The 16,529-nt window shown below is 40.8% G+C and overlaps 1 protein-coding gene across 1 annotated transcript; it reads right to left on the bottom strand.

Annotated features, from left to right (window-relative positions):
• Positions 1-4,495: 4,495 nt before the first annotated feature.
• On the bottom strand, positions 4,496-5,440 carry LOC6553870 (ubiquitin-conjugating enzyme E2 H). Its single transcript, XM_001980433.3, has 2 exons — positions 5,367-5,440; positions 4,496-5,307 (listed from the first exon to the last, which is right to left on the bottom strand). The coding sequence occupies exon 2, from the start codon at positions 5,199-5,201 to the stop codon at positions 4,590-4,592; it is 612 nt and encodes a 203-aa protein (XP_001980469.3). The 5' UTR covers positions 5,202-5,307; positions 5,367-5,440; the 3' UTR covers positions 4,496-4,589.
• Between the last annotated feature and the right edge of the window lie 11,089 nt (positions 5,441-16,529).

Raw genomic sequence — 16,529 nt, forward strand, 5'->3', positions numbered from 1 at the left:
GCTTTGTCGCTATTTGTGCCTGCGCCTGTGTGTGTTTGCATTCTCATTTGTTTTTGCGTTGCAGTGCGGCAGGCGAGCGTGCGTAAGTTTGGCTGCGTGCTCATTGCCCTGTGCGTGTTCGAGCACACACACTCACACTGACACTCACAGGTGGATCCTTATGCACTCATCCTTCTTTGTGTGTACGTGTTTATCCAGCTGGAATACCTGGCAGCATGAGTGTGTGCCTGTGGAGAACGGAGCTTTGGGTTCTGCGACAGGAGGTAGGAGCAGCAGCAGCTGCTGCGGCTCTTTCTCACCCACTGCAGCTGCTCGTTGCAGGCAGCAATGCAAATTCAAATTTGATTTATGCAAATGGCACATGCAGCAGTAGCAGCAGCAGCAGCAGCAGCAGCAGCAGCAGCGGAAAGTGGCGTTCAGATCCTGGGTACCCATGTTTGCACTTGCCACTCTCGCCAAGTGGCCAACAGCCAAATAAGCAATCTACCACATGAAAATGTGTGGGGATTACAAAGTTCCCATTCCCCTCGGAACGGAGATTCTTTAATTCACGTTTAAACAAAACGCTGACAAATGCCGGCTATGCCATTGGCTTTGATTTGTTTTTGCCTTCCTCCTTCGGGCGTGCACTTGACATTTGCTCATTTCAGTTGACCATCTCCTGTGCCTTCCTAGCCCGTGGTTACACTTCAAAAAATGAAATACGCGTTTGCTAGCAAAAGAGAGGCAATGATTCAGTTCTGGCGTTGCGTTTCATCAGAATAAATTTTGTGTATTAGCAAAAACCTTACATTTTTGTAATGGATTTTTTTTGGATATCTATTCCAAATCCAATCCTCTAACTTGTTTCCTGTTCACTGTACGCCAACATAAGTTCATTGATTTAAGCTGGTTTTGGTTCCACCTAATAGTAAAGTAAAAGGGAGTTTGCTTTTGCGAGTGTACCACCACTGGCCTGCAATCATCCGGACTGGCTCCGGTTGACATATGTGGTACTGTGACCGTATATGTTCTGCCATCTGTTAACCCGGAGACGGGACCATGAACCAAAAAAGGGCTAAAAGGGAACTGGGTGCAGAGGTTCGGAGGCTCAGAGGTTCAGCTGTCACTCAGATCTCTCCGCTTTGGTTTAACATTTCCCATTTTTAGCTTATCCCAGTGACCTCACTGTGGGGATTTTGCTTTTTGGGGATTTTATTGACTCTGAGGGGCTGGGGCAGCTCGCTCTCCTTTCTGGCTACTTTTTCGCTTTCATGTTTGTCATTGTCAGTCTCATTTATCGACATCCGTTTAATGTCCAGCAATTTGAATGGAACAGAGCTGAGTGGCATTCACAGCCTTACTTTATCATTCGCATTCCAATTCAAGGTTGGATGTGATTTTCTTGGAAGTGTTCGGGGTTGTCTTACATCCGCTTAGATTTATCTTAAAGGCAGATGGATGATTATTGTTTTTATCAGCGATTGCAGCGAAATCGTGTCTTTTGATGAATTATTCAATGATGGGCAATCGGCTTACAATATCCTTGTATTAGGCATTATAATATAGGCATAATAATACAAGTAAGCAATTGAATTTTAAACTGCCTAAACTTCAGGTATAACTCCCAATTGAGATGCTCCACAGTGTCTGCATCATTAAGAAAAGTTTTGATTGCCACGGAAGGTGTGTGTTCGCAAACAATCATCCAGCTCGGAATGAGGTTCCTTCCTCGAGCCTAACCACCAAGGCTTCGGACAAAAACATTCTCTGCTAAACAAGCTGTAAGCTGCCTGGTAATTGAAGCTGCATTGTTTGGCGTATGTCCAAAGACACGGCTTCAATCCCTGACATTGCACATTCCCAGCCACCAGTTGGGGGGCAAAGGTGGTGGGGCTGGTGGGGGTGGTAGGGACCCAATTGTGTAGGCAAACAATGGTCATGTTCGTGGAGGGGAAAACCCGGCAAGCCAAACCGCTCTGCCGGAGAACTCTCAAGGGTCTCAAGTGTGGTTAGTCCTACGGAATGTTGAGTACCTTTGAGTGGAGGCAACGATTGCCTGGGTTTTCAGAAATTAACAAGACATTTATGCGGGGACACACACAAAGGTGTGTCTCCGGCAAACGTATACCCATCTTGTTCGTCATCAACAAACTACTGTCTTGGCATAAATTAGCCGAGTGAGACAGAGAATGAAAGGAATGAGGTCCTTCGAGGAACTGGAACACATGTCCTTTGGTTGTCAAACAGGGCGAAAGAAATAACTTGCAAGCACTGGAACTCCTTGGCCAGGTGGAGGGAAACCCAAATGCAAATTGTGTGTCGGAAAGTTGGCAGTCATAACTAACTCGGCGAAGACGACGACCGAATTTTGTTTGCCAACAACTCGGGAAGTCTCGTGAAAGGAGCTGCTCCTTAATGAGAATGTGTCCAAGGCGGGCGGAGTCGCAAAGATTGCTGTGGAATGTTGTCAACCCTGTAGCACTGCAAACTTTCCATCAAGTACATGCGAAGTGCCTGGTTTTCATTCCCAGTCACGCCAAATTGTCAGCAGCTAAGAATTTGGCATGAATACCAGAATTAAAAGACAGCACGACTCTTCCAAAGGGCTGGAGACAGTACCAGCTTGTCGGCAGCTTCAATTTCATTAACTAAGTGGTCCATACCAATTAAGTTTTGTGCATTCTGGAATAATATAAATTAATTAGAATATGCTAATGAGGCTAGCCTCCGCGTCCCATTACCGTGCAGAGTCAACTAAACTCGACTCGCCTCGCTGCGAGTCAATTGCCTTGAATAAATTAGCGCTAGCGGATGCATGCTCAATTCCAGGACAGTTGGCTTTAACCGTCTATTGACCCATTCATTGGCCATTGAAAAGTCCATTCACCGTCTTGCTCAAGCATTTTCCGTTTGAGTCAGAGCTGGGCTCACAGATGTCTAGCCCAAAATGTTTTAGCGAAGTTGTTTGATTAAATGATTGATGTACTCGAACATTTTATGAAATGTCAAGCCCATGTAGACTGTTCTGTTTGATACCCGGATTTTGGATGTAAACATTTACCTGCAATTGGCAGGCGAATGAAACTTGTTTGATCCGTACGTATTTTCCGGAAAGTTAATTGAGAAATTAAATGCTTCAAGGGCAAAAAGTGAAATCAAAACCCAAGATGGTGGTTGAAAATTAAAATTGCAAAAACACTGGCCGTATAGAAATGTAATATAATAAATTATATACTAATTATTTGTATCTCTGTGATAAATGGCTCGAAATTTAAGCAAAATTTAAAGAACGCCACGTGTTTGTACCTCAAAGAGAAAAAACGATCTCATTCCAATTGCATTTCGTTCGACAGACCCCATCATTTTCAATCGAATGTCTCACTAAAGACATCATTTCGTTGTGGAAATGTGAAGATAAAGTCATTCAGATTCGAAAATGGCAACGACTATTGCATAAATTCGTTCCCGGTGAGATGAAGAGAGTGGGCCACATCGTATTCTAATTCGATGGCAGCACACGCAGACAGGCAGGCATTCGACCTGGCCAAAACCCCTGAAGCCCCTCAAGCTCCGTCCTCATCCTAGCCAGAATTGCCGGCGCAACTGTCTGGAACACTGCACTCACATTGGCCATGGTTTCTGGGCCTGATAGGCGGGCGGCCAGGAAGGTAGGTGGCCAGGAAGGTAGGTGGCCAGCCATTCAGTCAGAGATTCAGACCAGGCCAAGTAGCAGGCGTCAATAAAACCAAATTCACGTCTAGGTGGCCTCCATCCCCACATCATCATCGTATTCAACCAGTTTTGGGGCAGGCAGACGAATTCATTTCGTCAGTTTTGTGAATTATCACTTATCCAATTTTTTCCCCACAGTTATAGATTGGTCTACACCCCATACCAGTGTCAAGTAGAAAGACATCTGAAAATTTGTACGGACATTGGAAACTCCTTTCGAAAAATGATTGTTTGCCAGCCTTTAAGTTCAGCTTAAATTGGCAACCGTTTTGCCCATTCCACAGTCCCATCAAATACAGTTTATCAACCATTTAGCTCCATTGTTATGGCTTTTAAACTTTGAACTGTCATCAGCTAGGCGTAGACTCTTGGGCTTTCAAAAACACTTGTTTAAATAATTATCACCATTAAATCGTTGTTTTCACATGACTGCACTTTTGAACTGAACCACATAATGGGATTACCAAAGCCTTTCTGGCATATTGCCTAATCAGACAAATTAATCAGAAATCACCTGGTTGGAGCCCTTGTGGATGTGCTGAATGGAGTTGGCATCAGCTTTAATTATGCCTCTCGAATTTGTAATTGTCCTTAATGGAGCGAAATTAATTTCTTATCTGAACATTACAGCAATCTGGTTTCATCTCACTCGGCACAATTAAGGCGCACAATTTAATGTCAAACATTTCTTCAAGACATTGGACAAGCCATAAAATTGTTAATTGTCTTGAACTTATGGTGGGGAATATATTAAATTATGGTCCCCCAAGAACATGGCCAATATTACTCCAAATTTCGATATATTTGCCCATATACAAACTATTCTCATACACAGACACAAAGAAGACCTTCCAAATACTCAATAGTTAGCTTGATCATGGTTGGGCGATGTGTGCGTTGTTCCCGCTTCCATCCACGTCATCATCCGAGTCCGTCAGCAGGTCGGATAGGCTGAGATCCGAGGAACGTTTCTCGAGTCCCTCCTGCACCAGTTGTCTTGTCGGAAGGATGGCGGGCATGGCGTATGTCTTCATGCAAAGGATGACGTGCTCGCGGAATAGTTTTTCCGAGTGCTTCATGATGGCGGCGGCCCGGTGATTCAGTGAGTCGTGCGGATTCGGGTGACGCAGCAGCTGTGGCAGAAAGGTCTCGAATATATTGACCAGGTCATAGCTGGATGACCAGGCCTGCTTAAGCACATTCATGCAGACCAGGCCCGTGATGAACTCGATGTTTGGGTGCAGGATCTTGGTGACAAAGCGAACGCGCGGCGCCTTCAGCGGATACTCCTGCGGCATGACCACATTGACCGTCCAAACGCCGCCCTCGTAGGCGCTGCCCAGTGGCCCCTCGAGGCAAACATCCAGCTTGGCCATGTTGTCGTCGACGGTGGTGCGGTAGCCCGAGGCCAGCAGCCGGTTAACATCCCGGTCAAGGCGCCGCCCCGCCATTGGCAACGTCGTGTTCACCACCATTTGATCGGCCATCGTGTATTCTGGCGCTCTGTCCTGTGCCGCCTCCGAATCTACTGGGATCTACTGGGTTTTTGAGTGCACTCGTCTGCTACACAGAGGTACCTTCAAAACTATGCAGCTGGCGTTTGGGTTGGTTAATCGCCATCGGCGGAGTTGTGAATGCGATTTAATACTCACATAAAATCAATCCAGAATTTTGCTCCTTTTTCATTGAAATTTATTACAAATATGTATAAAACTACCGCCTACTCTAGTCTGCCAAACAAACCCAGATTACGTATTTAAAAAACCTTGGCTTGCTGAAGTTGAATCTAATTTCAGTTTATATTAAAATTAAATTAAATATTAGATATAAAGAAAAATTAAAACTTGCATTTTTACAGATTAATCATAACTAGTGTCAGTATTATTATTTTTTTATTTTATTTATTTTTTTTTTGCTCCTTTTTCATTGAAATTTATATAAAATATGTATAAAACTACCGCCTACTCTAGCCTGCCAAGTGAAACCAGAGCTAAATGCAGATTATTTTACAATTAAATTAAACATTAGATATAAAGAAAAATTGGTGTCGGTATTTTTATTGTAGTAGAAATACTCTATGTGAAATTTGGATATTTGTTTGTTGCAGTCTTTATTGTTTTGATATTGACCTGCTGCCAATTTAGAAAAGCCTAACCCAAATCGATAGGCCGTGAAAGTGAAAATTTATAGAGTTTTATATTTCTGTTCTCCCCAGTTTCGTATGGTTTTGTTTTTTTGGCGGACTTGTCGCATTGCGTCTAAGCGGATTTTGGCTCTGGGCCGAGCATTCATTAATTGGACGTGGGTCAGATAGTTGGGCGAAATATTTTGGCCGCAATGCCAACTGTTTGCAATTGGGCACCGGGGAACCAGCCGAATGACCCAAGGCAATGACAAGTGGGCACAAGAAGGATGAGCTGCATCCTTGCAAGCTAAAACACCCGCTTCTATAAGTGGACATTGCAAGTTGAATGCTTTTCCGACTGCTGGCAATAAATCAAAGATCGTCTGCTGGCGTTTCCATAAAGGAAGCTGTGATAACTCCAATGGAAGACCCAGAGTGAGAGTGCATTAAAGTTAAATGGACTCGTACTAAATGCTGCAAATTGCTGCCATAGCCAGCAGTCATGGATACAAGCACCCGTATCTAAGGGAATGCATCTGTATCTGCGCATCTATATTGTATCTCCATCTGTATCTGAATCTGTATTTGTGCATCTCCTACAATGGTCGGAGCTGAAACAATGGTAAATAACGACTAGAAAATTGTAAAAAATGTTGACAATGTTTCTCATGGCTGGCGAATCCTTTTGGCCCGAAGCTTTATTTTTAGTGCGACAGTAAATGCGTCACTCCCCCCCTCCCCGCATTTTCAACCCCCCCTTGGCACCATCCCCTTTTCTTTTTTTCAGTCTGGGTTCGGAATGCGCTTTGTTGCAGTTTTCACAGTTGAGTGCGCTCATTGTTTTCGCTGTCAGCGAGCGGCGCGTCGACAATGAATAATTAGAATTTTGTTGAAGGTCCATTGCTCATTTCCCCAACCCCTTTACACCGCCCGCCCCCTTGTAACAAAATCCATGGAATAAGCTCCACCACTGTTTGCTGGGGCCAATTCATGCGACTTTTAATTTGCCAGCCATGGACAGCAAATCAAACAAAACCGATTTGGGATTACAATGAAAGAACGCTTTGCAACTCGGTTGAAATATCTAAAAATGGAGTTGGACATCGAAGAACAAAATCGTCTATATCCTATATCTGCTTTATCAGCTTGAATTAACTGGCAATGGCTGGGGTAAAAATGGAATTTATTTAGTTAACTTTATCTAGAGTCCAAGACTCTAGCTAATATGAGATAGAGTCAAGAAAATTAATAGAAAACAAAACTTTACTTACATCAGGACGTTAGCGCTACAAAGTAATATACTATGATTCAATTCCTTTATCTAAGGAAAAGCAATTTAAATATATATACTCTCCGCATTAAAATTCCAGAGTAGTTGGCCTGCCAGCGCTCCCCTTTAAGTAGATATATATAAACCAACTTTCGCATTGAATTCGCAGCCAAGAAAACAAAAATGAAAGTAGCCACGCTTCAATTTGATTTTCGAGTGCATAAATAAAATCTCAAATAGATGCCATTAAGAGCTTTTTAGCCGCCATTAAAGCAATATGGGAGTCCCCGCCCCGAGAACCAGTTTCAGACTATTATACGAAGAAATACGATTATCGCGGAAAATTAACGCGAAATTAATGCAAACTACGCGCGGCAGCCCAAGGATGACTCTCAGAAAATGCTGCCCGGGGTGTAAAATGGGTGGGTTATCTCACTGGCAGAGGCATTAAGGAGTAATCTCAACATGGGCGTTAATTTCGTGAATTGTAATCAACTGGGAACGCGCACCGTAATGAAGCTGTTATGGCGCCCAAGCATTGACCACGTCAAAGTCAACACTTCAACAAGTGAAAACGGCGAAACCCGGCAAAAAAAAAAAAAAACAACAATTCCTTTACTAGGCACCAAAACAATGGCCAAGCTCGAACACAACCACTCCCTTCTCCAGCCCCGCCCAATCCACGAAATTTCAAACAATGGACCAGCTAACACAATGGCAAGCGACAAAAGGTAACCGCGAAAAGGATAACTCAAAAGCCAGAAACGTGGAGTACCAGAGTACCAGAGTACCAGAGTTCCAGCACCAGTCCAGAACCCGGACGCGTTCGGGCCAGAACAGGGCAAACCGCAACCGCAGGTCTAACCCGCTGGCATTTTGGCAACATTCCATAACTCAGACCAGCGCCAACCCGATGTCACCCCATTGTGCCGCCCCTGGAGGCATTCTTCACTGGAACTGGTGGACACTCCCTGTGGAGGTAGTAGAATACACACAAATTTGTGAAATTAACTTGATAATTTTTAATTAAATTTCGCAGCAGGCGCTAAAGTGAACAACAAATTTTAGCCAATAAAGAAGGATTTAAATGGGATTTTCGCTGTCATCGATTATAAAGTTTGCATTAAAGCGAATATATTATAATATCCGTTGATTTATTCCTGATTTTGGATTAGCAGGGATTTGTGTTTTTTGATTTCCGTGGCTTTTTGGTCTCAATGTCTAATGGCACAACATTAATGCATACATCCTAATTACTTCTATGGGAAAAATAACAGAACAAAAAATGTCAACATTATGTTAGAAATCAAAAATGAATTATATTTCTTGATATAAATCAGTAAATAAAAGGAGCGAATATTTATCCTTATTTTCGTTAGCTAATAAATTAAAATGTAACAAGAAACCCGAGCACTAAAAGCCAATTATTTTGACAAGAACGACGAAACTCAGGAGAGAGTGAGAAGCAGTGGTGCTAATAATTGTTTGATTTAAAATTAAAGTGAAACACGATGAGAAAAAGCTGTGAACCAGGGAAAAGTGGCAGCCAAACTCTGCGAAAAACTGGATGGGTAAAAACAAAGTAAATTGTTGCTGTTCCCTAGTAATAAAATATTTGTCGAGCGCCATTTACAAAGTCATTTTCAAGCTCAATGTACTTTCAAAGTAATGCGCTCCACCTGCCCGCGTTTAGAACCAACACCCACCTCCGCCACCCGCCACCCGCCACGCCCAGCCTGCCCCAATTGCCCCAGCTTTTGGCCCACTGGCAGTTGTTCTAGTTTTTATTGCCAACGCTCGCCATTTTATGGTCTCGTTTCAGGTTGCCTGGTTTGGCCGATGCCGATGCCGATGCGATGCGATGCTGATGCTCCTGCCACACTTGCTTGTACCTTCGCTGTTTATTTTTTGTGGCGCGAGTTAGGTGCGATATTTGAGGCATAAGCGCCATCGTTTGCCTTGCTAAACACGTGCTTTCATTTAAAACGCCGTAAATATGTCGCGTAAATATACGCGCTTTTTCTTTGCTGACATTTGGCTGTAACGCACACATACGCGTACGTAACTCGAATTCCATTTTTATTGAATATTTTTTACGTTTCGAACGAGATTTGTGATTGCGTGCACTAAATCCCAAGGAGCTTGTATTGTATGCTTTGGCTGATTTCAAAAGGTAAGGAGAAGACTTAAACATACGTATTGGGATGCACTACACAGACGAGTACTGTCTTTAAGTAAAAATTGCGTATACGCCCGAGTAGCGCCATCAAATAACTGATCCATATAAATATGCGTATAAGCAGACAATGTGTAAACCTTTACCTTTATTTGAGCGGCTTGCATTTCAGAATTGCTTTATAATTCTTAATGCAGCAATCATCCTAGGTTTATCAGTTTAAAGAACTGACTGAAACCCCCGATCAATTTAAAAACAGGACTCAGGATTAACCCATGTTCCATTTCTGACATATGTCGACGCTGAAAACTGAAATGGAAAATGTGAAAAAATAGCAAGAGAAAGTAAAGCCAACTTCATGACCAAAAGACGTGCAAAGTGCTGGCGATTATGGCAGTCATAAACCGATTAGGTCACATGAATATTTATGGATGAACGCGATGGGAACTGAGCTCAAATGGAGATGCAGCTGGAAATTGGAGTGAAGCTGAATGGAATGCAACAAGCGAAGTAATTTTCCGCTCAGTGGGGTCATAATAATATTTCCAAGATGTGACCGGGGTCAGCCATTTAGAAAGCAACTTTCATATTCTTAAATTGTCGCAACTAGTTTTCTCTTTAAAAACCAAGCAATGCGTGTCGCCTGCCAGTAACAAAAAAGGATTTCTTGCAACTATATTGAGAGATATTTGCTGGAAACATTGGTATGCTGGTATGAAAGGACCTCTGTTTGCACTTTGTTGTTCCGAAACGTTGCAATTTTTTCAAGTAAACCCAACAATAGGGAACATCAATAATACGTTTTTCTTCGTCTCTTTTTCCGCAATATAAATAAAACATTTGCATTTAAAAGGCTTTCCATCGATCGCTCAGGAAGAGAGTTTGCAAATAATATTTTTTTCTGCAAGGATAGCAAGCACAGATGATGAATGACGGTTCCCCTCTATGACAATACCGATAAATGCTGTCAACCAAAGACTACTCGTAGATAAATATACTCTTGCAGTAATGTTTATATGCCTACATGTGATCCCGTACATCATTTTGGCAAAAAAAGGGGCTGGAGATGTTTTGACCTTCGCCAGCAGATGATTTTGGCTGGTTGATTTATGCCGGGCAATGGATTAAATCGATTTTAATCGCTCCCAAATGTGAGTGCAGTCTAGTGCTCAATAAAACACACGCGAGTCCTTTCGCGCAAAATCCTTGGTCCTTGGCTTCCTCGTTACGGAAGTGGATTGTCTGGAGTGGGCGTGTGTTTGAATAGCTTCAGTTGACTCGTTCGCCGATAAATCTCTTTATCGCCATAATCGTTAAATCGTTCACTCGTCACGGACATTGATTGCCTCCACCAGCCTCCAACAATGAAGTCCAATTCAGCTAAGACTTTAAGTCAACACTGTTGCGGCCATATTTTGCAATATAGAAAGAATCAAGTAGGCACGCTTTAGTCGAGTGACTGCACTTTAAGATACCCGCTACGTAACTAATGAATTATAATGTACCTAAATGTATGCATGAGTACAAACTATTACAGTCCGCATGGACAGAACTAGATCGACTAGCTAGTGATTCTTTTACTCTCACTCTTTTTAAGCTAGCTCGTATAATAAACCTTTATTTTAAAACAATTTCATAAGTAAACATATGTCCATTGCAGATCCCTGATATACCAAAAAATTTAAAAGAAAATCGTACAATCTTTATATATTAACTATAAAAGCTTAAGTAATCCCTGTTAATAAATTTTTATTTGTTATTCTAAATATATTTTAAAAAGCCATAGAAAGAGTGACTAAATTTGGAAATTATTCTCGCTAAATAATGCAAACTGTTGCGGCGGGCCAGATAAAATACAACAGCCTGCAGCATGAACAGCTTGGTAAACAAATTTCCATTTGGTGCCGAACATTTTTGCAACAAATCTGCCAGAGACCGACATCAGTGGAAGTAAGTTTATGGCAGCGTGTGTAATGTTTTACAAATTTTCTGATTTATTGTAAAAGTTTTTTATGCGCATTTCGGATGCTGTTCAAATAGTTGAATGCGATATGTGTGCAAAACATTCTGTGTGTTGACGGGCACATGACAGTCGGACTGCAGATATTTTATTTTTAGAAAAATATATATTCAAACAAGTGTGTGTATAAACCTTTTGCCTGTATGCAACATGCAATTAGAGCGGGTAAAAAGCTAGAAGTAAAATAATAAAACAACCAAGTGAAGGTCGGCAAAGCTCTTAGTTATCATCCAGAATATGAGCAAAAATTATGTTTAGTTAATGTCGGTAAATTTACACACATGTTCTTCTAATTTGCCAGCAGCTATAATTTGCAATTAAAACGTATCAAATTGAGCAGGAAAATTAAATGAGTTTTGCTATTCAAATATGATTAAGGTTAAAACAAAACTAAAAGCTTTTATGAATAGGAAAAAATGTGCAGCTGGTTAAATTCAAACTTTTCATTTCATTTAAAGCGTGTTTGTTCAATTTACATCGATTATCCTTTATGAACGTGAAGTTCGGGCATTTCAATTAAAATCTTAAACTAACTATTTTAGACAAAATTCTCAAAAGGCAGAAATTCTTTAAATCGAATTTAAAATCCCTTCACACAAATCCAACCGAAATCAAATAAAAATGTAGCTCGACCGCAGGAGTACGGAACCAGAATATTCTGCAAATAAACAAAGCAAAGTTTATTGAACTCTACCGCAAAACACAAAGCCAGCTCAAAACACATATATACATATATATATACATATATTGCTATAAGCCATAAAACAAAGCAAGGATTATTTTCCCACAGTGCGTGTAAAGTTAGCTGAAATTTCTCCTTAAACTTGGCGGGACATTTTTCTTGATCAATGCTGTCTGAATGTTTTTAATTTCAATTTTCGCTTTGTTTTTCAGCCTGTTGTGTCATCTTGATTGACAAATTGAAACGAATAGCTACAGATATTTCAGGCAAATGCGCAGTGTATTGATTTTTGGCCATGGGTGGATATCTGGATGGTAAACTTCATAGCAACAGATGCTGCCACTGCTTCTGATGTGAGATTAACTTAATTTATCCCGCTTTCGCTTACTCAATTCAGCAGCTTTTCCGAGTTTCATATGAGCTGAATTATTAATGAAACCCCGCAACAGGAACAACGGGAGGTCAGTGTTTGAGTAAATTTATGGAGGGCTGGCCGTTGTATTGTGTCAAAATTTGTTACCAAACGAATGCCAGAACAATAATTAATTAATTAACTTGAGTTAACGTAGCAAGTAGCACGTGCTGCAAATGCGTAATCTCTTATTAAAGCGACTGCATTCTTAAAGCCAACATCTCCATACTTGGGCATATCTTGGGCATATCTTATCTGCCAGTTGGCCAGAATCAACCGAGTGGAAAGCATAATTCGCGATTTGAGTACTCGAAAACAATGGTCCAGGGAGCAGGGGCAGAGGTTCCTTGGTCCTTGGTCCTTGGTCCTCGGTTGATAATTACAAGGACAAGCAGATAAGGATAAGCGACAACTGCAGTCCATTCACCAAAACCTAATTCAAGGAACAATGGCACAGAGCCCAACTAGATGGGAACGATGCTGATGATGTTGACGATGGCAAAAATGGGATACCGAATGACAAACAATGCCGCAAACTTTCCCTGTTCCTAATTAATTCGCAGGCAATCAGAAAAGGTAGCAGAGCGAAGAACAGGGTCCAATCTCAAATCGCGCATACGCCCCATGTGCAACCGTTTATTTCCAATCAGCCTGTTAATCAGTGTTCTTAAATGGCTATTAACTTAAATGCGTGCTAGCGCAAATAAAAAAAACACTCCAAAAGTCAAATGAAAGTTTTCAAAGAGCAGAAAATAAATATAAATCAGTGAAAAGCAGGTTGTGTTTGTTAAACACTTTTACATATTATTAAAAAGCACTTGTGCATTCCTTTTTTTTAATGTTTTGCTCCATTCAGTGAAATGAATGTTAATGTAATTAATCTTTACTGATTAAATGTGTTATTTATGTACCATTTAATCAGCCATTTTAAAACAGTTAATTAGCTCATGAATTCTTTAACAGTTTAAAATATTTGGGCTCATTAAAGTTTACAAAAAATAGTTAAAGTACATTGTGATTTCCTATTGCACACGGGTGTAAAAGGGGGCTAAACTGGAAGATACTTCGCTGAAACCAGAATGCCATCAGACCACATTCACTCCATCTTCTGCCTGTCCGGAAAAGGTAAATTCCCCATCCAACTCCGCAATTCCCAGCACCACTCCCTTTTAGTGTTGCTGTGCGGAAAAATAGCGAGTATAATCGCAATTATTTTTACCTGCCGGCGCTTTTAGCACATTCCGCCGGGCAAAACTATGTGCGAATACTTCTTCGACTGGAAAATGAAATAGTAAACGCCAGAGAGAACCGGAATAAGGGGGCTAGCTGTAAACTGGGTGCAATATAAATAGAAGGTAGAACATTAAAAAGTTCTGCTCGGAAAATGGTTAAAGCTGTTGCGCTGTTGGTTTTTGTGTAGTCTTAAACAAATTTAGAAATTAACAGCATACATGGAAAATGAACATGAAGATTTGTTGTCCCTTATAATTTTCAACTTTTCAAACAATAGCAATTATCCAAAATATCAGTTATCAAAACCGACTAAAATGCACGAGTGGCCCATTAAAAATCATTAATTTCAGGCAAATAACCCAATAATGCCTTCCTCATTAGCGACCAAATCCATAGCGATTTATTTAAAAAGCAATGTAAAATGTATTTTTTTATTAACCCTGTAATTAAAAATGATTTAATTAAATGGAAAATAAATATGAAAGAAACATCAAAATAATTAAACAATTATTTAATACGTCGTACGTTTTTCGAGGCACATGTTTCATGAATAACTAAATGAGCATTTCAACGATATCCATTTTAAATAACCTTCGCTCGAAGACCATACCAATTTATAAAAGTCATTAGGAAAGTTCATTTAATATGTATAAAATATTAAAGGAGTGCAGAATCTAGGGCAATTTATTTCGAAAACTTCCGGAAAACTGCCACATAGAAGCCAACAGTTACTGACACTCAGTCAGTTACTACTGCTGCTCTTTCAGCATGTCCTTTCCTCCTTTGGCCAGTCGTTGTTTAGAGAGGAAGAATTATAATTTTCCTGCGTACCCGGCAAACTTTTCACTCATACCAACGCAACACATATACGCATATAGCATATACAACATGGCACATAGCACATAGCACATATACATGCATACATAAACACATAGTTATTTTTCACAATGTCTGATGTGTTTGTCTGCAAGTCGCCTTTGTCGAAAGCAACTGCAACTTATTTTGCATATCTTAAAAAATAGAACATACGCAGATCCCCATGCAGCCTTGGTCCGCGCTGGAGACCATTATAATACAATAACATTGTGACGGGGAAAGGAGCTGAAAGCCGGAGGGGCTTAATACTCGGGTTTGATAGCGACTCGAGTGCAGCTGCTGGCGCAGCCATAAAGTTTTCGGTCTATAAGGAAGTTATTGTATTGCCCCCACCGCCTTCCTTTTTAGCCACATTTCGCTTACATTTAAAAAGACACAATTTTAGCAGCTCCTCCTCTCTCTCAGGCAATGAAAGTGATTATGGAGATATGCAAAACACAAAGCAGTCCTTGCAAGGAGTCACTCGAAATGTCTTCGGAAAGTTGAACGGAAGTTAATGAAATGAAACCGCTGGCAAACTGCAAAACAAAAGCGCAGCTCTAAGTGAAAGTTTTCAAAATGCAGCCGAGAGTGTTTTATTTCGCAAAATTTTTTTGTGCCCCGGAGGAAGTTATAGTTATAGGAGCAGCATGGTTGCTACTCCCGTTCAAGATAAACTGCAAAAAAGCCCATTATCTTAAATTCGTTTATGTTTTTGGCAAGAAAAACAGATTTTTTAAAGCCACCAGTGTAGTCGGTCACATGGTACCTCAAGTTCAGATACTAAGTTAGCAGTAGAATTAAGATACTCGTTCTTCATAAAATTACGTTGGGCAGACATTTATTATTGTGTGTAATACATTTTTGGGCATTTTTATTGCGCAATTCCATCATAGCCATGCAACATTGTTACCAGTAAAGCGAATGATGCCATGCGCTGGTCAGTTTTTAAAATATCCCCACATAGTTGCATGCCAGACACAATTTCGAAAAATTTTTTAATCTACGGTTTTGTTTTCTTTCCAGACCAACGAGAAGAGGGCGCAACTGTGGGCGGCAACGAGGGCGATGGGTTGGAAAGCACTTTCGCATTACTTTTGTTTTAATATTGCAGCAAATGGCTGAAAGCAAGCTGGCATATGTGCGAACATTCTATATGACTACTACTGCCACACACGCACACGCGTCCCACATCCAGATGGAAGTCGACCATGGTTTTATTTTCGGGTCTGGCCAGGCGGCGGGACAGCAGCGGCCACATGGACAGGAACATGGTTGATGCGGATGTGTATTGTACCCTTTCCGCCCATCTTTGTGGGTGTGTGCGTGCTCAAGTGGGTGAATTTGAGCGTATGTGTGGGTGTGTGTGTGTTTGGGCGGCATTCGCTTTCCTTTTCTGGCGTCCAAGGCCACTGGAGCAGCACATACGAGTAAAAGGCCAGAGGCGTGATTCTGCATTTCGCCCAACCCAAAACAGTTTCAAATTATGTTTGAAAAAATTATATAAAAAAGGGAAAAAAGAGCGGTGTGTAGCTGAATTGCGATGAAAAAGTTTTTAGTGATTTCCCTCAACAATAAAATAACTGTGCGGGAAAATAGTAAATACTTTTATTAAAACGTTTTGCAGCTTATTTTTTCCACAAGCTCGGGTAAACATATTTCAACTTTTATCATTTACACTCTGCTCCCCTCAACGCATCCTCATTTCCCATTTCAGTCGAATACCCCCCATGCTCAAAGCAATTAATATTAAGTTAAGGACCCGACGGGAAAAAGTAGTTCATGATCATATTATTATGGTTACAACAAGGGGCGGAAATGTATTCATGTGTGGGGAGAGCTGGAAAATTAAAATTCGATAATTGTCGGTTTTATTGTGGGATATATCATGTTAATATAAGAATGAAAAATTAAGTGTTATTAAGTGTTATGGACTATAACAATTTCTTGAAATACCTTTTCCAATCTGATACAAATTAGGATTCTAGTTCGCAGTAGGTCACTTGTTATGTAGGCCAAATACATACCCATTAAAAAATGAA

The sequence above is a fragment of the Drosophila erecta genome, unplaced genomic scaffold (genome assembly GCF_003286155.1).
Source record: "Drosophila erecta strain 14021-0224.00,06,07 unplaced genomic scaffold, DereRS2 tig00000000-arrow-pilon, whole genome shotgun sequence".
Taxonomy (NCBI): Eukaryota; Metazoa; Arthropoda; class Insecta; order Diptera; family Drosophilidae; genus Drosophila; species Drosophila erecta.

Bases quoted from the DNA above. Each gene is read 5' to 3' on its own strand.
- LOC6553870 (XM_001980433.3), bottom strand. From the start codon at position 5,201: ATGGCCGATCAAATGGTGGTGAACACGACGTTGCCAATGGCGGGGCGG.